Source organism: Phyllopteryx taeniolatus, chromosome 5, assembly GCF_024500385.1.
Source record: "Phyllopteryx taeniolatus isolate TA_2022b chromosome 5, UOR_Ptae_1.2, whole genome shotgun sequence".
Taxonomy (NCBI): Eukaryota; Metazoa; Chordata; class Actinopteri; order Syngnathiformes; family Syngnathidae; genus Phyllopteryx; species Phyllopteryx taeniolatus.
Window position 1 is genome coordinate 9,085,223 of NC_084506.1, and position 25,107 is coordinate 9,110,329.

General features: G+C 42.5%; 1 protein-coding gene across 3 annotated transcripts in view; it reads left to right on the forward strand.

Moving 5' to 3' along the window:
• Nucleotides 1-1,397: 1,397 nt before the first annotated feature.
• The window catches only part of ptprja (protein tyrosine phosphatase receptor type Ja), a 31,278-nt gene continuing 7,568 nt past the window's right edge, over nt 1,398-25,107 (forward strand). Inside the window, exons 1-19 of one of the 3 annotated variants that reach the window (XR_009788443.1) lie at nt 1,398-1,624; nt 13,578-13,599; nt 13,761-13,931; nt 15,000-15,260; nt 15,650-15,907; nt 16,955-17,212; nt 17,359-17,631; nt 18,711-18,980; nt 19,131-19,394; nt 20,621-20,881; nt 20,971-21,216; nt 21,309-21,572; nt 22,110-22,370; nt 22,453-22,713; nt 23,291-23,563; nt 23,640-23,906; nt 24,239-24,514; nt 24,594-24,743; nt 24,818-25,022. Coding sequence is in view for 2 of the 3 variants with exons in the window: in XM_061772633.1 (XP_061628617.1) it covers nt 1,556-1,624; nt 13,578-13,599; nt 13,761-13,931; nt 15,000-15,260; nt 15,650-15,907; nt 16,955-17,212; nt 17,359-17,631; nt 18,711-18,980; nt 19,131-19,394; nt 20,621-20,881; nt 20,971-21,216; nt 21,309-21,572; nt 22,110-22,370; nt 22,453-22,713; nt 23,291-23,563; nt 23,640-23,906; nt 24,239-24,514; nt 24,594-24,743; nt 24,818-25,022 (4,310 nt within the window). In the remaining variant the exon portion in view is untranslated. The remainder of the gene's footprint in view (nt 1,625-13,577; nt 13,600-13,760; nt 13,932-14,999; nt 15,261-15,649; nt 15,908-16,954; nt 17,213-17,358; nt 17,632-18,710; nt 18,981-19,130; nt 19,395-20,620; nt 20,882-20,970; nt 21,217-21,308; nt 21,573-22,109; nt 22,371-22,452; nt 22,714-23,290; nt 23,564-23,639; nt 23,907-24,238; nt 24,515-24,593; nt 24,744-24,817; nt 25,023-25,107) is intronic. The other 2 variants (XM_061772633.1, XM_061772632.1) reach the window with 2 other exon arrangements.

Consider the following 25,107-nt stretch of genomic DNA (forward strand, 5'->3'; position numbering starts at 1 on the left):
TTGGCGCCATCTCGTGGCATCTCGAGACATTCCACAAAGAGCACAAACGTTCGACTTTGTGTTTCAACAAAATACAGTATATTCAAGTTTGTGATTGGAAATGTGAAAAGGTTCAAGGGGTATGAATACTTTTTCCAGGCACTGTATGTAATTCGACCCCAACACCGAGTTGTCTGCCCATGACTTGGCAGCTCGGGTCAGTGAAGATCTGCCACTTTCAAGCAAAGGCCTGAAACACTATCATGTCAAAGGCAAAAGGTCAATTGCATTGGATGCACAGGTTAGCATTAGCTGATAGCGTTAGCTTCTTTTTTGTGTGTGTGTGTGTATTGGCGTTTTGGCAACATGGCGGCTGCAAGTGTCACACACCGACGCGCGTGAGGTGCAAACAAGTGCAATTGTTGTGAAGACCTCAGGGGCGTCTCTATTTTAGGGGGTCTGAAGCCCCGCCCAAAAAAATTCTCCTCCAAAAAACCACAGTATTTGGTAGTATGTGTTTATGGCAAACCCCTCTCCCCACATCAAACTAAATTTAGGGGGGGGGGGGGGGGGGGGGGCGTTGCAGCGGTTTCAATTTTAGCATATTGTATGTGTGTCACTTGCCCTTTCCTGCACGGTGCTCTGTGAGAAAGCGGATAGTAAAAAAAAAAAAAATTGTTTTTTTAAAAACTATAAATATAAATAAAGTTGACACAATCTCTCCAGTGCAGCCTGGCAAAAGCGGCCACACCGCCTTGGAGCCTGTGTTCCGATCACTCCCATTTGGACTCTTAGAACTGCCCGTGGATGCCACAAGATGGCGGCGTATCACTACTTATGTCGAAATGAAATTCCTCAACTCACTTCAACATAGCGTATTTCTGTAATATTACTAAATAATAATAATAATAATAATAATAATAATAATAGGCAGCACAGTGGCGACTGGCTAGCACATCTGAATAGACTTAAAACAACCTGTGAACCATCAACAAAGTGCCCGAACTACACAAATGGTTTGCGATTCAAGCGGCTAATAAGCACAAGACACCTCGTCAATATATTTCTTGAATGACAAAGCAACTTTGTGCACCCCATCCATTTCCTCTGCATGCAAAAGTCACATGTGCATCCCTCCTTCAGTCTGTACAGTCGAACTCAATCCCGTGTGTCCACCGCAAAGTCGAAGGGAGCAAATATTGGCGTGTTCGGCGGCCTTTCGAGGGGACGATGCATTCCTTCGGCCATTGTGGCCAAGTTATGGTCGGAATGTGGGACGACTCCTTCAATTCTGCCTGACCAATTTGCCCTCGGTGATGATGATGATGATGAGGAGGAGGAGGAGGAGGAGGAGGAGGAGTGTAAACTACTTTGTGAAACTTTCACCGAATGACGCGCTCCTCCCTGTTCCCAGAGAGGAACAAGGTTTCTCCATCGCACTCTGCCTTTCTCGTGTCGTGTCACTTTGACGGTGGAAGAAGAAGAAGAAGAAGAAGAAGAAGAAAGACATTTGGGGCATGCCAAGTGGGTAGAAACAGTTTATTTTTAACATTATTTTTTTTTTTTAGCGGTCATCATGAAAACGTCCCCGCTGCGCTTGATCGCTTCGCTGTGGATTTTTCTTCCGCCCAGCGTGCTCATCAAGGTAAGCGTGGCTCCTTGCGCGCGTCTTCGACGGAAAACCAGCGGCGCTCGCGAGCGCACCTGTCGCGCAGCGTCTGCGTCCGGTGCGCAGTTTGCGGAGGAGTGCGGCGCCACGAGACGCCGCTGGCTGCTTTTGTGCGCTTGAGCCAAGTCGAGAATAAACTATGAGCTCCACCTGCACCAACAGTTAAACATTGGAAAAAAAAAAAATACAAATGAAAACTCACAGTTCAAAAATTGTATTTAAGAATTGGAATTTGTATCGTGTATTTAAAATGAAATCAAAAATATAGAGCAGCATTTTTTTTTTGTACAATTCAACAGGAGGGTTAACAGAGATTAGTACAGTATACTCCAATGATATTATTTCATCCATATTCTAATGATTATTTCAATAATCGTGTTATCTTTACAGGATATTTAATCGAGTAAAACATTTGTACCCAAATTGAAATAGAGAGACATTCTTGGTCCACGTTGAGATGAGAAGTGATGTTACAAACACACAATAAGTGAAGGTAATAACATCAATATATTGTAAATGAAGGGTTATACTATAGCTACATATAATCATTTCATTTAAAATCTCTCTAGAAATGTAATATAACTATATTAGTACTTCATTCTACTGTATATACAACCCCAATTCCAATGAAGTTGGACGTTGCGTTAACCATAAATTAAAAACAGAATACAATGATTTGCAAATCGTCTTCCACCTATATTTAATTGAATACATTACAAAGACAAGTTATTTAATGTTCAAACTGATCAACTTTATTGTTTTTAGCAAATCATCATTCAATTAGAATTGTATGGCTGTAACACGTTCCAAAAAAGCTGGGACAGGCTCATGTTTACCACTGTGTTACATCACCTTTTCTTTTAACAACATCCAATAAACATTTGGGAACTGAGGACACTCATTGTTGAAGCTTGGGAGGTGGAATTCTTTCCCTTTTCCCATGAAAAAGACGTTGCTTGGATGGCAGCGTATGTTTCTCCAAAACCTGTATGTACCTTTCAGCATTCATAGATGTGTAAGTTACCCATGCCGTTGGCACTAACACAGGCCCATACCATCACAGATGCTGACTTTTGAACTTTGAATCCATAACAGTCCGGATGGTTCTTTTCCTCTTTGGCCCGGAGGACACGACGTCCACAATTTACAAAAACAATTTGAAATGTGGACTCGTCGGACCACGGAACACTTTTCCACTTCGCATCGGTTTATCTTCGATGAGCTCGGGCCCAGAGAAGTGTTGTTGTTGATAAATGGCTTTTCCTTTGCATATTAGAGTTTTAAGTTGCCCTTCCGGATGTAGCGCCGAACTGTATTTACCTGACATTGGTTTTCTGAAGTGTTCCAGAGCCCATGCGGTGATATCCTTTACACATTGATGTCGCTTTTTGATGCAGTCCCGCCCGAGGGATCGAAGGTCACGGGCATTCAATGTCGGTTTTCGGCCTTGCCGCTTACATGCAGTGATTTCTCCAGATTCTCTGAACCTTTTGAAGATATTATGGACCGTAGATGATGAAATCCCTCAATTCCTTGCAATTGTACGTTGAGGAACATTGTCGTTAAACTGTTGGACTATTTTCTCACATACTTGTTCACAAAGAGGTGAACCTTGCCCCATCATTGCTTGTGACTGACTGAGCAATTCAGGGAAGCTCCTTTTCTACCCAATCACGGCACCCACCTGTTCCCAATGAGCCTGTTCACCTGCGCGATGTTCCCAACAGGTGTTTGATGAGCATTCCTCAACTTTCTCAGCCTTTTTTGCCGCCTGTCCCATCTTTTTTGGAACGTGTTGCAGCCATCAAATTCTAAGGTAATGATTATTTGCTAGAAACAATCAAGTTTATCAGCTTGAACATTAAATATCTTTTGTATTCAATGAAATATAGGTTGAACATGATTTGCAAATTATTGTATTCTGCTTTTATTTATGTTTAACACAACGTCCCAACTTCATTGGAATTGGGGTTGTGTATATATATATGTATATATATATATATATATATATATATTTATAGTACTAGAAACATCTCTCACCATGATGCAGTTCGGATTTACACTAAACCACGGCCACAATGATAAACACATTGTTAAATGAACCTGCCACTGCAGGTGCGCCTAAAGAGGTGTCCTGTGAGTGTGTTCGGGTAGAAACATACACATTTGTATTGGGTTTGTGGCTATGAAATCCGGAATGAATCTATTGATACGAGTTATACAGCAGACAGCGTTAAGGATGCATCCCAGTGAAGTTAGGATTACGTAATTGCGTGTGTGTGGACTGGCCCACCTGTCCTCGCTGCGCTGGTCTTTCTGGAGGGGAAAAAGGGGGAGAGGGCTTGAGAATGGCATGCGGACGTGTGCGGCCAATACAGAGGGGTCACGATTGGAATGAGAGAGCGCTCGGCGTCCGCGTCAACTCTTCGCTGCCGCAAGTGATTATTATTTGATGCAGCTAAGCCGTTTAGCGACGTGAAGTTCTAAATGTTCCCGGTCGCAGCCCGTGCGCCGCTATCTCTTGTTGGAATGATTTTACATATGCACCACAAAGCAGTGACAACACTGACAAGTGCCCATTGTGTCATAGTCTTACATCGGAAAGCACCCGGTGGCCACGGTCGTTGCACAAATCAGTATGACATCCTGTGCAGTTTTTGTGCTCGTTTCGGGCCACGCGTTCCCACCGATGAAACAACCGCAGTTGTGTGCACTCAGCAAATGCAGAAGTGCTCTTTTATTTTTGTAGTGCAGCACTTGCAACGGAGGAAGGGAACGTTCGCAGTATGCCAACAAAATGTCTCATTTTGTTGGGCCTTTGTGTAACATTCAAGTGAGAGACAACACATTTGATTGCATATGTTCTTCTGCAAAGCACAAGTGACACGTTTGTCTTTAAAAGATATGAACACTGGTCGAAACGCTTTCATTGACAACCGCTTAAATCACGAGTTGTGTTCATATGCATCGAATATTTTCAAGACACTGGCTATTTTCTTCTCACGATACATAGTGTGGTATGAGGGACATTGTATTGCGCTCGATGAGGTCATAAAAAAAAAAGAGTCATTATTAGCTATATATATATATATATATATATATATATGGGCAAGAAAGGAAGTTCAGCCTGAAAAAGGGGAAATTTTAAACTTCCTCATTTTTGGGTGGTTTGCATACTGATTCTCGTCGCATTGTGTTTCTTCATGTCTCAAAGACAAACAAGAAGAGTCCGCTTAACTCTGGTGTCCCTTTAAAGGAGACATACTTGGACTTTTATCTTTCACGATTGCAAACAGTTCACCATGTGTCTTCATATAGTGTTAGCGACACGCTCTTATCAAAATATGAAGAATTGTAGACATTTTTGCTCCAGGCTATTTGTTGCCATGACGAAATGAGCTTGTTTGAGGGGTGGGTGGCTCTGTCCCACGCAGTGTGCAACCCGCCACCACAATAGCCAGCCGGGTGAGTACAACCTGGTTTTCTGCGTCTGGCTGCTGGCTTCCACTGGTGGAAGCAGAGCCCAGCGTCTGGCTAATTTAACCAAATCCCCCCTCACACACACACACACACGCGAGCAAACGGCCAGAGAGATTCATTGTGTTGGTACTCGTGGATGCAATCTTTCTACGCCGGAGCAATTTACTGTGCAACTGTGGAGTTTTATATGCCGCCTATGCCGTTATTTGGATTATGAGTCTTACTTAAAGGAAACTTTTTTTCTTTTCCCATTTAAAACAATTCCCAGTTGACCGAATACCCCATCTGTGACGGGATTTCCTCAAAATAGCCCAAGGATAAAGTATTGGCACACACTTCACACACCCGATTTCTTGTCTTGCTGAAATCATGCCATTTGAGAGGGCGGCGCCGTCTCATTCAAGTGAGCCAGCCCTCATCCCGCCCTCTACGCTTTAGGGCCAACGTTGATGATAGATTTTGGAGTCTGGCCGATTGAAAGTGGCTCTGGAACTTTGGCCAGCCTCGCTGGTCGTGTCGTCATGTCTTTGGCGGAGAAACTCATTGTGAAGGTGATTATCATGTAAGTTATCGCCAGTGTTCAGGAGGTACAGAACGACTCGGTTAGCACATCCGCCTCACAGTTCTGAGGATCCATTCGAAAATGGATTCAGCGTTTAATGGTGCAAAAAAAAAAAAACCCAAAAAACAAATGTTTTGTTCATGTTTGGAAAAATTCATTATGTCATGACTTCTTCCTGTTCAGTTGAACTCTTGTGGTTAGCTCAGACCAGGACTGAAAATAAGCACAATGCTTCCTTGTGTCCCTTCATCTGATCAATTAGTTACCAGGCCTTTGAGCCTCTGAGAGGTCAGAGAGATTCTTTCATCCAAACAGGTTTAGCAGGACATCTGGCCTTCTCATTCCAGGTGGGAAATTTGGTCCTCCCTTCATTGGGATGCAAACGTACTAAAACATATGATAGATTGCTACGACAACCGGCATATATACTACTCATAAACTAATGATAAACAACACGGAGAACGTTCCAGAAATATCATCCAAAATCGACACGAAATGGGACAGCGGCACGTTCGAACCCACGTGAGCCTCGCCCGCAAATGACCGAGGCGAAGTACGAGACTTTGCATGAGTTTATCATGGTATGGAGAGATTGGCCATGCCTTTATATGGTTACATTCTCTCTCTCTGTCGGGCCCAGTCGCTGTATGAGAAATGAAAAGCCGGTGACGCTGCTATCAGTGGGAAACATCTTGGAACAAGGAAATGGGACGCTTAGTAAATTTCACAAGAAGCGGCCTGGAGTGACTACAAACAGTGTGTGACTGACACTATTCCGTATGTCAGTCGCGAGCAACCTTCCCTCATCTTCTTCTTGCTACTTTTCCTTCGCTTACAGCTGATGACTGAATGAGGACTAGAATAGAGACATCCAATTGGTTCAAATGTATGTCAATGAGGAAAATGTGTCACATAATGGTGTGGAGTATGTACACAAGTCACAAATCAAGTGTTTTTTTTCTGTGGAATGCCACAGCCTCCACCCACTCGCAAAGTTCACTTGAGACTGCACGAGGACGGTCCAGTTTGAAATTCACATAGTCGCCTCTAACCAGGGGGGCTACTTGAGGCTGCGCATGTAAAAGATGAATTACAAAGAGTCACAGTTCCCCCAGTGCATGTAAATGAGACACAGGCTCCTCCCTGCGCCTCAAAGGCCTTATTGTCAGCAGATAGCAGATCATTTTATCAGTGACCTCCCAGCAGGTCGCGGCCAAAACGAGCCAGTCAGGTCCCAATTTATTCCTCGTTTCATTCCTTGTCTGCTCAGTCACAATTCAATGCCCGGACGTAATACGTCTTACTGCCAAAAAATGGAGCTCTGCCTAAGAGTAGGATGTAGGAGGTTTGAGATTTGAGATTCGGGCTTCAAATCTTGGCTGAAGACCTCCTAAAATATTCGCAAGCCAGCTTAAATAATTTGTTTGATGTATTTATTTCTTATTATTTTGGGGAATATATGAAAATATACATGAAAATGGATGGATGGATGGATACACACACACACACACACACATATACAAGTATTTAACACGTCACCACTTTTCTGGCTAAATATACTTCCAAAGGTGCTATTGACCTGAACATTTCACCAGATGTTGGGAACCACCCAAGTAATCCAGACATACCAAGAAAGTAGAACAAATATGCTCCGAAATTAAGTTGTGTGTAAAAAAGGGGAAATGATACAGGGCAAAAGTATTGAACACATAAAGAAGGGGGGGGGGGGGGGGTGCAAAAAAGCATGGAAAGCCAAGACAACACCTAAAATCGATCCATAATCAAACAGCAATCCAGCCCCTTGTCAGTGCGAATGAATATCAGCTGGCGCAGTCCTAATTGAGGGCCTACAAAAAGGTCTCGTTGCCAAGGCGGGAGTCAAGACTCATCTCATGATGGGGAAGAGCAAAGTGCTGTCTCAAGACATAACGATGGCATTGCTTACAGGTGCAACATTGGCCCGTGTAAGTCAGAAAGGTCGCGCAGCCATTTGCCTTTTCTGGCTTGCGCGCATTCTCTGGTCAAGTCAAACCTGACATTCACGCACCCACATGCCAGCTACGCCGTGTGGGCGGAGTAACTTTCTCTGCCAAATCAGGACTGTCGTAAGACTAGCGCCTCTTAAAGGGGAAACATCGTATTGCACCTTTTGATTCACTTCAGTGCCCGGCGATGGCACAGTGCGGCTGACTTGCGTTGCCGGTGTGGATGCGCACTCACCGAATGCCCAACGGCCTTGCCATATTGCGCCGAGGGCCAAACGTCGACATTTGATATCAAATTAATTGCTGAAAAATATTGTTTTTTTCGCTTCAGACATGCTGCTGGCGGCTCAGTTTCTTCCAAAGGGGCTGTAGTGATCAGAATGGCGCAATAGCGAGTTAGATTTGGATTCATTTGTTTTTCTTTGATCTATGTCAGTCGTACAATATGTTTAAGGATAAAGAACGGCGGGCTCATTTGCTTTTCTATGATGGACCTCTAAGCAGGTGTTTAGTCATAAGCACGGTATTTTGATTAAATCACCTTTATTGGATTTATTACCAAAAAACCCCAAAAAACAGCGTGTTAGACGAGCGGTGCACACGTCAGCGGTGCTCATGTCTCGCTCACGATGATTTACTTCCGTATCCGTTTGGGAAGTTCATTTCACGTTTGTCACATTTCAAAGCGTGATATGATATATTTTGGATTTCTACGGCATTCACTTGTCTCAGGAAAACTCCACGGTCCCGGAATTACAGCGAGCTTCAGACATCAATGAGTAAAAAAAAAAAAATGAAATAAATGGTCAATTTTTCAAAACTCTTGGCACCTAATTGTCCTCCAATTCTGAAATGACAAAGTACGGCGGTAATTTAGGCCGGCTTCTTGTGTCGTGCAACGATGTATTCTCACGCCCCGGCACAAACAAGTCAATTGTGAGTCATTTGGAACATAAAAACATTGTACGGCGGTACCGTACAATCGTAAATCGAAATTTGGTTTTGAAAGTTAACCCAATCTATGTTCAGTGTGTATGCATGTATGCTTGTATGCATGTTGGTCCCCTATGTGATGTAGGACGTTTTCTTGAAGCTCACTGTGTACGGTAGGACAGGACATCCCATATTTCCAGGTCCTTTAAGCTACACGGTGACGGAGGAGTCAGGGCTGTGCTGTGGGAGGAGGATACCTGGACACACGCACGCACGCACGCACACACAGCGTCACTATGCTGCTCTCACAGAAGTGCGAACACACATTGAGCATCTGAATCGCAACACATAGCACAGATATCGGTCCAGATGGATCAAGTGGCCAATCATAAGGGAGAACTGCCCATTCTGTTCAATTTTCTCAAGAAAGTCAAAAGAAAGTTTCACAAGCCTGAAAATGAAATGAACATCAAAGTTTTGAGTAAGTCACACATACTGTCGGAATTTATAAATGTAGGCAATTTTCAAAGGAGAGGCCAATATAGCTAATGGGAAATATAATTTTTGTTCATTCCCCACATACCAGTGGTGCATGTAGGAAATAGAAACACTGGCTTGAACATCATTGAAATGTGTTCTCCAAAGTCTCGTGGTTCTTTTTCTTCTTGTATCTGACCTTAATGAGACTGAGGTTTGAAGTACAGCAAAATATTTATCTTGATCTGTTATCTGGGGTCTCTGGGTGGGTACAGGAAGTCATGTTAGCGCAGAAACAATGGACATGTTTCTCAGGAGAAACTTCTGAGCCAATGAACTGTATATACAAAGACTGACTCTGACCTTTAAAAATGAATTAGTGAAATGTGACATTTGCTGCAGTGATAAATGTGCACATTGTCCCACTCTGTGATGTGAAAGCTTGTCAATCAATCTTTAAACAGGCACACAAATGAAACGCCTGCTGGACTAGAAGCTGCAAGTGCTTAAAGATCGTTCACATGCCCTGCGTATATATACATATTTACATATATACAACCCCAATTCCAACGTTGTGTTAAACAGAATACAATGATTTGCAAATCATGTTCGACTTATATTTAATTGAATACACGACAAAGACAAGATATTTCATGTTCAAAGTGATAAACTTGATTGTTTTTAGCAAATAATCATTAACTTGGAATTTGATGGCTGCAACCCGTTCCAAAAAAGCCGGGACAGGCTCATGTTTACCGCTGTGTTACACCACCTTTTCTTTTAACAATATTCAATAATTTGGTTTTGGGAACTGAGGACACTAATTGTTGAAGCTTTGTAGGTGGAATTCTTTCCCATTCTTGCTCGATGTACAGCTTCAGCTGTTCAACAGTCCGGGGTCTCCGTTGTCGTATTTTACGCTTCATAATGCGCCACACGTTTTCAATGGGAGACAGGTCTGGACTGCCGGCAGGCCAGTCTCTTTTACGACGAAGCCACGCTGTTGTAACACGTGCAGAATGTGGTTTGGCATTGTCTTGCTGAAATAAGCACGGGCGTCCATGAAAAAGACGTTGCTTGGATGGCAGCATATGTTTCTCCAAAATCTGTATGTACCTTTCAGCATTAATGGTGCCTTCACAGATGTGTAAGTTACCCATGCCGTTGGCACTAACACAGCCCCATACCATCACAGATGCTGGCTTTTGAACTTTGCGTCCAGAACAGCCCGGATGGTTCTTTTCCTCTTTGGCCCGGAGGACACGACGTCCACAATTTCCAAAAACAATTTGAGATGTGGACTCATCGGACCACAGAACACTTTTCCACTTTGCATCCGTCCATCTTAGATGAGCTCGGGCCCAGAGAAGCGTTTTCTTCTCGGCGTTTCTGGGTGTTGTTGATAAATGGCTTTTCCTTTGCATAGTAGAGTTTCAAAACAATCAAGTTAAATATCTTGTCTTTGTAGTGTATTCGATTAAATATAGCATGCATGTTTTAGGATGTGGGAGGAATCCGGAGTACCCAGGGAAAACCCACGCAGGCACGGGGAGAACATCCAAAAAACGCCACACAGGCGGGGCTGGGATTTAAACCCAGCAATACAAAATGCCACATTAGATTTGGTACCCTATCAATACCAATAGCAGAGAAATCCTTTTCCACAGCATGTTAAGCAGACATGCAGCCATGTACAGCCAGGTCACGCAATGTCTAGCAGTATATTTTTTTTTCACGATGTTTTTCTTTCAAGTAATCCGAGTGTAAGAAGCTGATGTCAACAAGGCCCGCCCTTGGGTGACAGCGTTGAAGGTGATGTCTTGATTGTGCTGAGGTCCAAGTCTTGTTCCAGAGGAAGGAAGTGGGGTGTTATCTGGAGGCACGCAGCAAAGATGGGCCGAATGGGTCCCAGAGCGGCAGGCCAGCCGGCTGCCTTTGGGGTTGATGTAATGTTTATATAGTCGTCAGTGCGGCCACTTCCTCCTCCTCCTCTTCCCCAGACTTAGTCAAAGGGCAAAGACTGAGGACTCAGGCCCAGCTAAGACATGTTTGACCAATCAAAAATCATTTCAGCATTTAAACATAACTTTTTCGAGGACATTATTTCCCCCCTGGGGCTTCCATCTTGTCTCAGTCATTTCCGAGGCGTAATGACTTGAAACGTTGTTTTGTTTATTTAGGCCGAAGAAAATATTTGAAACTTTGGCACACAATTCAAGTATACAAAGCACACTTCCAGAAGTCCGATTGCTCGGAGATAGTCGAACATGAATGTTTCCATAAAAACAACATCATTGTAAAAGTATTGTGATGCATCTTTCACGACTATCTTTTGTTCTTTCGGCAGTAGCGTCAAACGCAGAACAGATTGCGTTCGGCCTTAGGGGTTCCACATGTACTTACGAGTGTATGCCTTGCTCATACACAAAGTCAGCGCCTGCCACCACTGCCTCGACCAACTCGGCAACCTTGGACAGCTGAGGTGGCGCTGTCATATAGCGGCCCAGAGGGTTTGGGATGAAGGCCACGGTCAGCATTGTGAAGAAAAAAAGGAAACTAATGCAAAGTCCGCTCTCTGGGGAGAGGTGGGGGGCCGTGCTGCATTCGTTAGATAAACCTTGGAACTGGGACTCTCTTTGAAGACAATTCAGCTAAAGTTATAGCGATTGACCTTTTTTCAAATCAAGGTCAATTACTTTTTGAGGTGCTCCTTCTCAGGAATAGGAAGAAGCAAATATTTCATTTATATTTGAGCTATTTAACTTCTCAGCTGTAACAGACATTTAGAACACTATACTCATAGAAATATTTTAATGGACAGTAAGGTTTGATTTTAAAGAGTTTGGAAGCAGTTTGTATAACGTCATTCGTTACATTTGCTTTCTAAACAGATCATTCTATGATCATCGAAAATGAAAGATTTATGGAAGTGCAGAATATTCCATAAATGTTTGAGCTGCACACTCAGGTGTGATATATATGTCATATATATATATATGTAACAATATATATCAGGTGCTCGTTCATAACTGGTTCAGCCGTTGTGTTGCTCAGTTGGCTCTCTGTTAGACAAAGTTAATATTTAGTTACCAAATGGGACTTTCCTGGGTTTTTGGAGAAGTGAGGCATGTTTAAATGTGTGGTCTCGTGATAGACAAATTGAAAGGAAACATCTGAGGGATTCCGGCTAATCAGTCATTTGCATGCAGCGCTAAAGTACATATAGTAAGGACAGTGTATGCACTTCAAGTCATGTCCGTGCCTGTTTGTAAGAATGAGGCTATTTATTGACCAATGAGGCGCATGTTAGGTGAACCGGTTGCAATCAAATTCCAATGCACTGAAATCAACACATTTCGGGATCTACTTCCTTGTTGTTTTTTTCAAGTTTAATCAGTTACAAAGACACTTTTTTTCCACATACATATATTAACAAACTTCGGTCTCAGTGTCCGTTTCAAAATAGATGACATGTAATATTATCAATGACCATTAAAACTTCATGAATTCCATAGAAATCGGGTTTTTACTTTGCAAACACAGCACCAAACTTCCCAAAGGCTTAAACAGATCACCTGCAAAAATTGAAAGTCCACGATTGAGGAACTTTAGTTAGTTTCGTTTCAAGTAGGCCAAGTGCTAAGTTTGATATTTCACAAAAACTCTAGTGAGGAGGTTGCACATAAAACAATTGCATGCATGTATGCTGGAGTTGTCGGGCATTATTTGTTAGTCACAAATAACCTACTTATACCTCACACACACGGCGGCTGAAATAAGTATTTAACGCGTCACCATTTTTCTCACTAAATATACTCCCAAAGGTTCTATTGGCCTTGAAATGTCACCATACGTTGGGAACAACACAAATGATCCATACATACAAAGAAAGTGGAACAAATGAGTTGTGTGTAAAAATGTGAAATGACACAGGGAAAAAGTATTGAACACGTGAAGAATGGAAAGCCAAGACAACACCTAAAATCTATCCATAATCAAACAGCAATCCAGCCCCTTGTCAGTGCAAATGAGTGTCAGCTGGTTCAGTCCTAATCGATGGCCTACAAAAAGGTCTCGTTGCCAAGGCGGGAGTCAAGACGCATCTCATGAGGGGTAAGAGCGGAGAGCTGTCTCAAGACCATCGCAAACTAATTGTTGCAAAACCAAAAAATGTCGGCATTGGTTACAGGCGCATATGGAAGCTTCTGAATGTTCCAGTGAGCGCGGTTGGGGCTGTAATACTCTGGAATTCTGTCAAATCAATATGACACACATCTTGTTCTGGAACGTTTGCATTGACAGTGCTCTCGTGTTTTTGGTCTTTCAAGATCTGTGTTATTTTTATACCGGGGGGGGGGGGGGGGGGGGAGCATTTGTAAAATAATTTTGCGTCTTGTCATGGACTTTTGCCACACATGGTTGATCAGCCTTGCTTTTCTTTTTGATGATTCAAAGTCATTGCTAAAAGGTGTTTTCCCTTGTTTCCTTGCAGGGCTCCCATGCATACTGTCACGGTGCGTAAACACATTCATTTCTAGGAGTACAGTATATTCCTCTGAAAATATAGATTTGGATTCAGAATTGTTAGTGTTGTGTAGTGTGAATTCAAATGGGAAAAAGTACTTTGGGATCTTCATTTTCTGTTCTTCGTATGTTTGTCATTCCTCTCTCGCAGATAAGCCGTGTGACAGCAATGAAACAAAAACAACAACAACAACAACACCTCCAAGTTGCATTTCGTCCCTTGGGAACGTCCCCGCAAATGGTACACTCACTGGGTCGACCTCTGGAGCCGCTGATCAAGTCTCCCTCAACTGTTCAAGCTGCTGTCAACAGGTCACAATGAGTGAGTTACATTGAAAGCAGGAAAGAGCTACATCACAGACCATTTGCTAGTGGGATGAAAATGTGAGCAATATGCCCTGTGAGTGTCGGACTATAACCTCCAGATCACACGTGCCCCTGAACAGGATGAGTGGCAGAAAATGGATGAATAGTTGAATGAATTCAACTACTAATATATGATTGCAAAATATGAATATAGTGTTATCCTAATAGCATAATTCCCCAAATCATTTTGAATTTACTGTCACAATATCAATACAAAATACCAACGTGCTTGCAAAATGATGATGATCATTTTTTTTCATTATGTCGGTGTCGATTCTCAATCATCCGGGTCGTGGTAATTGAATCGAGGCAACTCATGGACTTTTCTTGGTTGTTGAATTCATTGTGTTATTTCTTTTTTGGGGGGGAAATCTTCACAAATGACCCAACGCAATTACGCTATTAGGTTACTGATATAGCAATATACAGTATAGCATAATGAAAGAATATACTTGTATAAATCGGATCTCAACAAAATGTTCCAATTATATTTGGGATATTTTGTTCCAGAGTCCAATCTGTCACCATCAACTGTACAGGTAATGTTTTAACATTATTATTCATCATACAGTTCGTTCATTTTAATAATGAATGAGGAAAGGAAAAAGCATCGTGTCGCTGATACACTGCACAAATCTCAATCTAATATTAACTGTTAACTAAACCTAACCGTCATCATCCATTGAAATTGACAACAAATGTAAGGCTAAACATTAAAGCATAACCTACAAATACAACACTAGCATTATAAGCTGTTGGTAACCAGCTTATTAATGCTGGACAAAAGGAGCAACACTATTTACATCACATGAACTTTTGCTGGGCTTTCTCTTTCTCTATCCTTTTTTTGTTTTGTTTGTTAAATAGCACAAATTGTTATGTACAACACGTTCCCCTCCCCCTATGAATTATAGCATGACTTCCCACAAAAGACCCAGTAAATTCTTGTAAGGACATGCTCAACATTGCTAACCTGACGGTTCCCGATGACAGCCCAAAATAACCCATCTCCTCTTTTGCTCAGAGCCTGAGAAAGCCACCAATCTTGTTGTCAACAATTTCACAACATCTTCCATAACGGTGAGCTGGACCAAACCAGAAGGAAACTACTCGTTCTACGTGGTACAATGGACTGATGGAAAAGTCCCCCAAAAAGAGAATGTGACTACAACGTCCAAAAACATTACTGGCTTGTCTGCTGGGACCTTGTACGATATAAGCGTGACTACACTGGCGGATGATAGAGTGACTGAAGGCGATACTGCATCTGTGTCTCAGTATACAAGTAAGTACATCTTTGACTGTGGTTTACAAAATCATAGATAACTGACAAAACGGCAGCACAGTAGCTTATTTGTTAGCTGTTAACATAAAGTCCTTGAAGTGTTCCCCAGAAAGTTGGAAGTATATGGTTGTTGAAAATATCTTCTTCTATTACTTTGTCTGCCATCGCCGTGTTTGTAGCCAAAGAAAAAACATGTAGATTCATTTGCTGAAAGTTCAATGCACACACACGGAAGCATCAGGGCAGTTTATATTTACGTTTTTTTGTACACGCAAGAAGCATGAATGAGCCTTGAGTAGGTACTAGGAGTCTAATGAACACACCTGCTAGAGAAGACTTATTTGGCTACTTGCTATTTCTTATTGAATATCTCTCTTCTTCGTGTGTAGAACCAGGTATCATTCGAGAACCCTCCGCTTCTACAAACACCTCCACAATGTCTTTGACATGGACCCCGCCTGATGGTGAGGTCTTTATGTACCAGGTGAAGTGGATCAACAGAGGAAGGAAGTTCACCCAATACACAAATGACGGCTTCGCTGTGCTATCAGACTTGGTCTCTGGTACATCATACACTGTCGCAATTGTTTGCATTGCTGGAGACAACCAAACGGAGGGAGAAGGCTACACATTTGCCACATTCACAAGTAAGATTTTTCACACGTCGTTATTCATCAGCCGGCATGGCAAAATTGCTGGTATTCTTCTATTAAAGCTAGACAGTCAGACAGCTAGATAGATAGATAGATAGATAGATAGATAGATGCTATGATTCATTCTCCACCCACAATATACTGTAATTTCTCGTTTATAATGCAAAGTTGACCTCAATATTCTGGAAAACCCTTCTACCTATGTATAATGCATTTTTACAATGCATGATTTTGCTTCTACCCATATTATCAAAACATGAAGTATTAGCTGTATTTTGTTGGGTTTTTTTTTCAAAGAATTACTCTGAAGTTCAGCACTTTATTTGAACATGTAATCCTTTTTTTAATCTACTTGCTCTTATTTTGAAATTCACAGCCCTACTTTTATTGAGTAAATTAGAAAACACACAGTTGTGCTCATATGTTTGATTACCCGGGCAGAATTTGTAAGATGGGTACAATTCTTTAAAGAAAACATGAAGGACCAGGCGAAACGGATTACATTTCATTTTAATGGGATTCAAATTAAACTATCACGCATTTCAGAAAAGCATTATCATTAAACAAAACATAACCATAAAGAAATTAATGATGTTTGTTGTTCAGTCGTATTTAAAAGAAAAAAAAAGAAAAAACAATATTTCACAAATCCTGCCAGGGTATGTGAACTTATGAGCACAACTGTACATATATGCAGTCATACGCACCCCTGTCATATTGCAATGAAAGTGTAGGCTACACTTTTTTTTTTTATAACCATTAGATGGCGGTGGCAGTTTGGAATTAAAGTGAACAGCTTTTTCATAACCACTAGATGGCGGCATAATTTATAAAATGTGAAGGTTCCCCCCCCCCCCCCCCCCCCCCCCCGCATTTGCCCCTATACCTATGTATAATGCGCAGTATTGACTTTTGACAATTTTTTGGGGGGGAAATGCGCATTATACACGAGAAATTACGGTACTCCAAGAGGGCGTCATGTTTAATTTATAGTACAGTGTTGCCTAACTTAGCCTAACACTCTGCTTTCTTATTTTCCAGGACCTGAGAGGCCTGAAAATATAACGGTTACACCAGGAACTGACAACATGAACATTGACTGGACCTTACTCCAAGGGAGAGCTGATTTCTATGTGGTGAATATCTCAAATACAAATCTGTTGTATTCCTGCAGCAAAAACACAACAGTAACCACAGCCAATTTTAGTGGTTTGTATCCCGGTAGAGTTTATCTCATCACAGTCACTGCTTTCGCTGGACACCTAAGCGACACATCAAACCAGATCTCATTCGCTACCTGTAAGTTCATTAAGTTTTTTGAATGATTTCATACTGATCGTGATCAGAATGAGTGTTTATAGTTGCAGCATGAAAAGCTCTAAATATGTGGACATCTGAAACAATGTTGTTTTGTTGTTGTTGGTGGTGTTGTTTCCAACTATCAGTTCCTACACCACCCGGTTCCCTTAACATCAGCCGAAGGACAAATGCTTCACTTCACCTTCGATGGGAGACTCCCACCAAGATGGAGGGCGCTCCTCTTATCAGTTACCGCATCGCCTACCAACAACCAGGTGGTACAATGCAAACTGCTAACACCACCAATAACAGCACGGTGCTGTCAGCGCTCTCTTCTGGAACATTGTACAATGTAACTGCGGACACAGTCGGACCCCAAAATCTGACGAGCTCTGCTGTCCATACATCAGCATACACCTGTGAGTACTCCGCAAAGATCTGTCTTAACCTCTTGCTGTATGTTCGCATAACAACTGCTAGCATATTTGCATTTCAGCAATTCTCATTTAAATGCCTGATGTCAAATCTTTAGCTTTCTGTCCTCAGCTTGCTATATTGCTATTTGTTAGGACAACAATTATTAGGATTAGAATGTAAGCATTCTACCTTTGTCAGTTGGCTTTAGCAGTAAAGCATATGTCTGTCGAGGCTTTAGATGATCTACAATTAAAAATGCATCTATTTGTCCATGCAGGTTAGTCCACACTATACAGTACACAACTTACAAAAAAAGTAAGGGATAATAAGCTTTCAGGTGAAATGTCAGGATGAACCCAAAGTGCACTGTAAACTTTACATGTCAACTTAATTGGACTTTCTCTTGACACTTGAATGCACATGTCCAGTTGTTTCATGTTTGAATACTTTTTGCTGGTCTGCAAAATTCACAAGTGTCTGTTCCATGAATGGAACAATACATTCCCTGGTTCTATTGGAATTGATATTTCAACACAGACCAAGACAACACCTAACAATTCAATTCAATAGTACCTCACCAACAGGATGCTCTCAGTGGGACGTGGCCACTGAGCTTGGCGCGCCAGAGTTGCAACAGAGATACGGAGAGACTGGAAGAGTCACAGAAAGGCATAGAAGCAAAAGTATTTGGAAACGTATTGTTAGATTAATGGAGCAAACACGTGAATTTTGCCGTTCAGGTCCACCTTGTGTAAAACGCACTGATGCGTTGAAAAGATGTAAAGGTCATAGTGCATTTTAGGTTCATCCTTAAATGTCACCTAAAAGCCGAATATTGCTAACTTTTCTTGATCGGTCTTTGTTGCATATTGGAGGCCATTTAGAACTATAAAGCTCCAAAATTGCTGGTATGCTGTTATGGCAGCATCCATCGAATTCTCTTCATCCATTGCTTAAAAGCTTGGGGGGGGACATCTAGAACACACTACCACCTCTTTCTCGTATGTATTGATTGGTCCCACCTTCCATAGTTGTGTCAGCCTCTTTAGTTGAACAATCCATGATGTTTTCTTCTCCCTAGTGCCCAACCCTGTGTTCAACCTGGTGTCCAGTCCTTTCAATACAACCTCAATAAAAGTGGCATGGTCGAGACCGCACGGAGCGCGAACATATTACAAGTACTTGGTTCAAACCTACAACCGCACAGGAATACTTGTGGACGCACAAACAGTCAGTGATAACAACACTGACGTACATGACCTGGAACCGGGAACTAAGTACAACGTTAGTGTCAGCACATTAGCAACAGCAGAAAGTCAATCCACAGAAGAGCAGACATTCACTTATACAAGTAAGACATGCTATTTGAAATCTGCTGATACGTGAATAGTTTCTAATCTTGACTTTGCCCCTAGCCACGTCCTGCATGGTCATATTGATGACGACAAAAATAGTTTCCTTACGAGGATTCTGACAAAATCTTCATCTCTGTTTGTTGTAGTGCCCAAAGCTGTGACTGATCTCAGAGTTCAGGATTTTAACACAACAGCCATCCAGTTGCTATGGGACAGATCAAGTGACTACAAGGACACCTACATCTATCTGCTAACTGCATTCCAGGACGACGCAGTGGTTCACAATGCGACAACTAAAACAGAAATGTACACTGTCTTCAATCTGATCCCTGGAACTCTTTACAATTTTGATGTGTTCACAGTAGTAGCGGTGCTGAAGTCTACATCGCAACAAACATCGCAATACACAAGTACGGCTCACTCATTTATGTTTTTTTTGTTTTTTTTAATAATAGGGTTAGGCCTTGGGTCTAACAGATGCCGCCGCCAATTTATTGTGAATAGGACATTAACAGAAGAATTAGAATGAAGGATTGGAAAAAACAAAACAACCTTATGTTGGCTAACAAGACAGCGAGCCTCTCTTCAAGGGGCGAGAAAAACAAATGGCGAGTTGTTCGATTTATTCCACATAGGACGTCCATCCATCCATCCATCCATCCATCCATTCTCTGAGCCGCTTCTCCTCACAAGGGTCGCGGGCGTGCTAGAGACTATCCCAGTTATCATGGGGCAGGAGGCGGGGTACACCCTGAACTGGTTGCCAGCCAATCGCAGGGCACATTTAAACAAGCAACCATTCGCACTCACGTTCACACCAACGGGCAATTTAGAGTCTTCAATTAACCTACCGTGCATGTTTTGGGGAAACCGGAGTGCCCGGAGAAAAGCCACGCAGGCACGGGGGAGAACACGGAAACTCCACACAGGCGGGGCCGGGGATTGAACCCCGGTCCTCAGAACTGCGAGGCGGACGCTCTAACCAGTCGTCCACATAGGACGTTATCCTGTGACAAAATTTAGACTAATATACACTGAACAGCAACAACGTGACCACTTGCACAGTATAATGATATCAAACTATCAAAGATCTTGCCTATAAATGACTTTCTTAATTCCTCTCCGGCAGTCAGGTAGCAATTAAAACTTAGCCTAATGAGATACAGCTCTTGCATTGGATCTCATTATATTGTGCAAGTGATCATCATGTTTTGACTGGTCGCTAGCAACTATCATTTTTTTTGTTTATGTCTCCAAACAGATAGTTAGGAAGGTAGTCCAGCAGCAAGTAACGTTTAGCGTGCCCGCCTCATAATGGAGAGCTTCTAATTTGCATATTCTTGCATTCAATTTCTCAGGGTAGTCCGACTCCTTCCCGCATTCCGCATTCCAAAGACATGAGTGGGAGGTTAATTGGAACATAAAATTGCACCAAGTATTTACACAATTAGTGGAAAAGTGGTGAACATTTAAAATATATTAAAATGTATGTTTGTACAAATAGAGGCCCCCGCACCTAATAAACAAATAAGCCCTTATCCCGATAGTTACCCGGTACTCTTGGCATTTACGTAAATATACAGTATGCTTCCCTGCCACTATATAAGGAAATATGATAGATGTCTTCTTTTCCCAGGGCCCGAGGTAGTTTCCGACATCAGGGCCATAGGGACAACGACGAATATGTCTGTGTCCTGGAGCGCTCCGGTGGGGCGGGTGGATTCCTTCACTATCCTGTTGAACAAGGGCTCAGAATCGGAAAGTTCGGAGAAGGACTGGAACTCCACTCTTAGCACATTCTTTACAGACCTGAAGCCAGGGATGCTTTACTGTGTGGCGGTGATAAGCAAAAGTGGACATTTAGAGAGTGACAATTCAACTTTGTGCAATGCAACCTGTGAGTTAACTCATCATGGTTTGAAAAGGATTTTTACTCTCCTTTCTAATAGTAACTAATATAAGCGTTGTTGTTTTTTTCATGATCAGTTCCAAACCCTCCTGGACCCATACGAGTGGAGTGGAACAATGTCAGCTCCATTAATTTCACCTGGAACGTCCCAGATGATATGGATGGTAACCAATACAACTTCAGTGTCAATGCCTTCTCCACAACCCAAAACAACTGGTTTCTTTGGAATCATCTTGATTCTGGAACCCTGAACTCTATTTCTGTTGCAACGATTGGCGTGATGGGCTATAAAAGCACAGCGGTAACAGCACAAATTTATACAAGTAAGTGAAATTAGCGAGGGAGGCTAACTGTCAACTCATAAGAGTCATAACTGATTATTTTGTTGCCCCCCTCCCCATTACATTTTTCACAGGACCACATTCGGTGACCAGGCTGGAAGCAGCAGAAATTACCACCAATTCCGTGATGTTGGTGTGGGAGCAAGAAGAAAAGAAGCCCACTTACTTCTATGTGGTGCTTGTCACCAATGGATTGTTTCCACCATCTGAGGAGGTCTTCAGAACCTTGTACGCCAATATCACTGGCCTTCTCTCTGGCAGCAACTACACTTTCACCGTCTTCACACAAGCAGAAGATGGCACTCGGTCAGCTCCTCAGATCGTGTCCTTCTTTACACGTATGTACTGCATGGGCCTCCTCTTGTGACAATTTGGTACCGAGAAACAGTGTCAATTAGGTTTCCGGATAGATAGATGGATACATTTCTACATCTTACGGAGTCTAATTAAATTCGACAAAAAAAAAAAAAGATTCTATCTGTACTCATTGAGATCAAAGCAAATTAAATTAGACATTAAATGTATTGGTTGAACAAAAAGAAAACGAGCAGAACAGCATGAAGCAAAGATAAATGTGCAAGTCGCCTGATGATTCTTGGTGTGAGGTACGGAACGTACGAAACAACCATTCGCACTCACATTCACACCTGTGGGCAATTTAGAGGCTTCAGTCAACCTGCCGTGCATATTTTTGGGATGTGGGAGGAAACCGGAGTACCCGGAGAAAATGTTTTGTTTTGTGTGCGTGTCATGCCACTACCTGGGGCACGATTCCCACATTGCTGAAAAATATTCTTGGGAAATTCTTAATTGCTGCTTCTAGGTCAGCCTCCCTCGTCTAAATCCAAAGAGAACATTCTGCCTGTGTTTTCTAGGACCGTATGAGATTAGTATACTGGAGGCGCACACTTTAAACTCAACTGCAATACGCCTGGTTTGGATGGAAGCGCTGCGACACAAGTCGGAGTATACCTACAGGGTTGAGACAACTGGCTGTGGCTCCCAAAACAAAACTGTGGCGGAGGAACTTGCAGTGATCGTAGATCTCAATCCTGGGACACAGTGCACTTTCTGTGTTTTTGTCCAAGCGCCAGATGGCATCGAAGGGGAAGCACGGTGCATCTCTCAGTACACAAGTAAGACTTTAATTGGCCAGTTGTACTTTTTCCCCTTCATTTCGTGAACGTAAGTAAGTGTTTTCTTCTCATATGTTATCAGTGCCTGAGGCAGTGCAACTCGGCATCTCCAGTCAAGGCTCAAATGTGTCAGTCCTGGTGTCCTGGCTAAGACCGGCCGGGAACGTAGAGTCGTATAGTGTTCACCTCAACAGCTCTTCTCCGGCTCAAACACAGCCAGTAAAGTCGACCGACAACTCCGTGCTTTTCAAGGGGCTGTCTGCCGGAAGGCTGTACAGCGCCAAGGTGACGTCCCGTAGTGGACCATTCACTGCCTCATCTGAATATGTTACTAATGCGACCTGTAAGTACAAATTCATTCATGTAATTTTCACTCACCAGCCACATGAAGTACACCCGCACACTGCACAAGACATCCATTACAAGAATTGTGTCGGCAGTGACCTATTGGCACCTATTGTTTGAGTCATTTCATTAAATAAGGGTTTAGAACACTTGCCATTGACAATCACACAATCTCAACAAAAGAAGCGATTTCTGTGTTCTTTTTCTCGGGAACAGACACAAACAATTGCATAAACACAAACTGTTCTCACTGATGACCATGTGTCAAAACATTGACTTTAGTTTGCGAAACTTTAGATTCTAAACGTCCTCAACGTAACGCAAGCATATGTTTGTGATTGTAAGTCGCAACCTGTATCTTTACTCTCATTATATTATGACTTTTTTCCCCTCATAATATTGCAACTTTATTTGTGTCCTTTTATTTTTGTTTTATTTCAATTTGAGCTCATTTTACCCAATGACCGGTCATTCGTCTTCTTGAGATTCGCATTAGCCTATGTAACGTAACGTAACGTAACGTAACGTAACGTTGCTTGTTGACGTTAACACACTGTATTTATCCACCCCCAAAGTTCCAAACCCACCCGGGCCAATTGAGATCCTCACAAAGACAGCAAACTCAATAGAAGCGAGGTGGACAGAAGCTCCCCTGATGGATAACACATCATCGTTCTACTACCAGCTAACGAGCGCGCCACCTGAGGGAAGCGAATATATTGATACCGCCAACACAAGTCATACTTTTGAACCCCTGCAGTCTGGGACGCCCTACAACATTTCCATAGCAACCGTTGGGCTTTTGGGTTTTAGGAGTGAAGTGATTCAAGCCTTTTTAGTCACCACAAGTAAGCATCTTTTTTCTCTTTACACAGACGTGCCTGTTCCTCTGTGTTAACTCTTAGACCGCTCCAATTCTTTTAGAACCCTTTCACGTGAAGTTTCTCAACACTTTTGCGGAGGAGGATGACATCACAGTCACATGGCTTCAACCAGATGAATACAAAGAAAGTTATCTTTATCATTTGACCTGGCAAAGCGCAGATTGGCCAATCAATGGCACTGTCGTGACTGAGCAAACAATGCATACTATCGAAAAGCTGGTGCCTGGCAGTAGGTATAACTTTTCGGTCATCTGCGAGACTCGGGATGGAACTCGGAGCGCTCCCAGGTGGATTTCCAATTGCACAGGTACGGTCACGACACAACATCTCGATTGTTTACTTTTCTTACTGGTCTTAATGATTACAGGTTTAGTAAGAATATTGTAGAGGTTAATGTAGGAAGCAAGAAGTTGTCTGCCGGCGTGCTTGTGCACTGAACGTTGCAACTGCACCGCTGATTCCATAAAACGTTTTGTTAACGGGCCACTCCATTCTTTCGAGTTGAAAAACAAAGGAGGTATTATTTAAAAGGGTAATAAACAGGCGTTGTAGGTGTATATCTATTCCAACGGGGAAACTTGTAAATTCTTAGATAACCTTTGTATTTGATCAATGTGAATTCTTACATGTCTACTCCAGGTGCAAGCCCAGTGAGAAATGTAACATGTGAAAGTCCGGACAATCCAAATGCAGAAATCGTCTTGTCCTGGGCTAAGCCCAGTGGCCAGTTTAATGACTTTCGCATCACTACGAATAATACAGAAGTTATCAACGGGACGCGCACTTGTAACCAAAGCTGCAGTCAGACCATCTCCAACCTAAGTCACTACACTCCATACAACATAACGATGGAGACGCTGAGCTGTGGACAACCTGCTCCTCCGGTGTCTCGCCACTGCCGGACTGGCGTCACAGGTTGCGCATGTCTTAATGTTGAGCTTTGTTTTCATAAAACATAAGAGAAAATCAATATTTTCCCATCATGTTTTGGCAGACCCACCCATTCCAGTAAACTATGAGTCCCTGGCTAGTGTGAAAGAAAAAGTATACAACAGATTCACCATTCAGATCAACACCAGCCTGATGGTGGAGACCAGTGGGCCGATCACTCATTTTGGTGTGCTGCTAACAGACAATATCAAAGGTAATTTCATCATCCTCACTCGAAATGACGATTAATTTGCAGTAATAATCCGTCTCCTATGCATGTGCCTTTAGAATCTGGCATGGCTAATATGAGCGCCTACTTGGGGAAAACACATCAACAGTGGCTCGACAAACAGACTCCGGTATACCTGGCAACAGTCAAGGAGAGAAATGTTCAATCGCGCAGTGACGAGAACATGTTGTCCGTAGACATTGGAGATGGTTCGCAATGGGAGGACTACACCAACGGAGCCCTTCGTGGCAATCGACGATACCAGTAAGACTTTCATAACGGCATTTGTAATACGAGAGCAAAATAATCAAATATACCTTTACAAAGATGAATTCAGCCTTTTTGCATT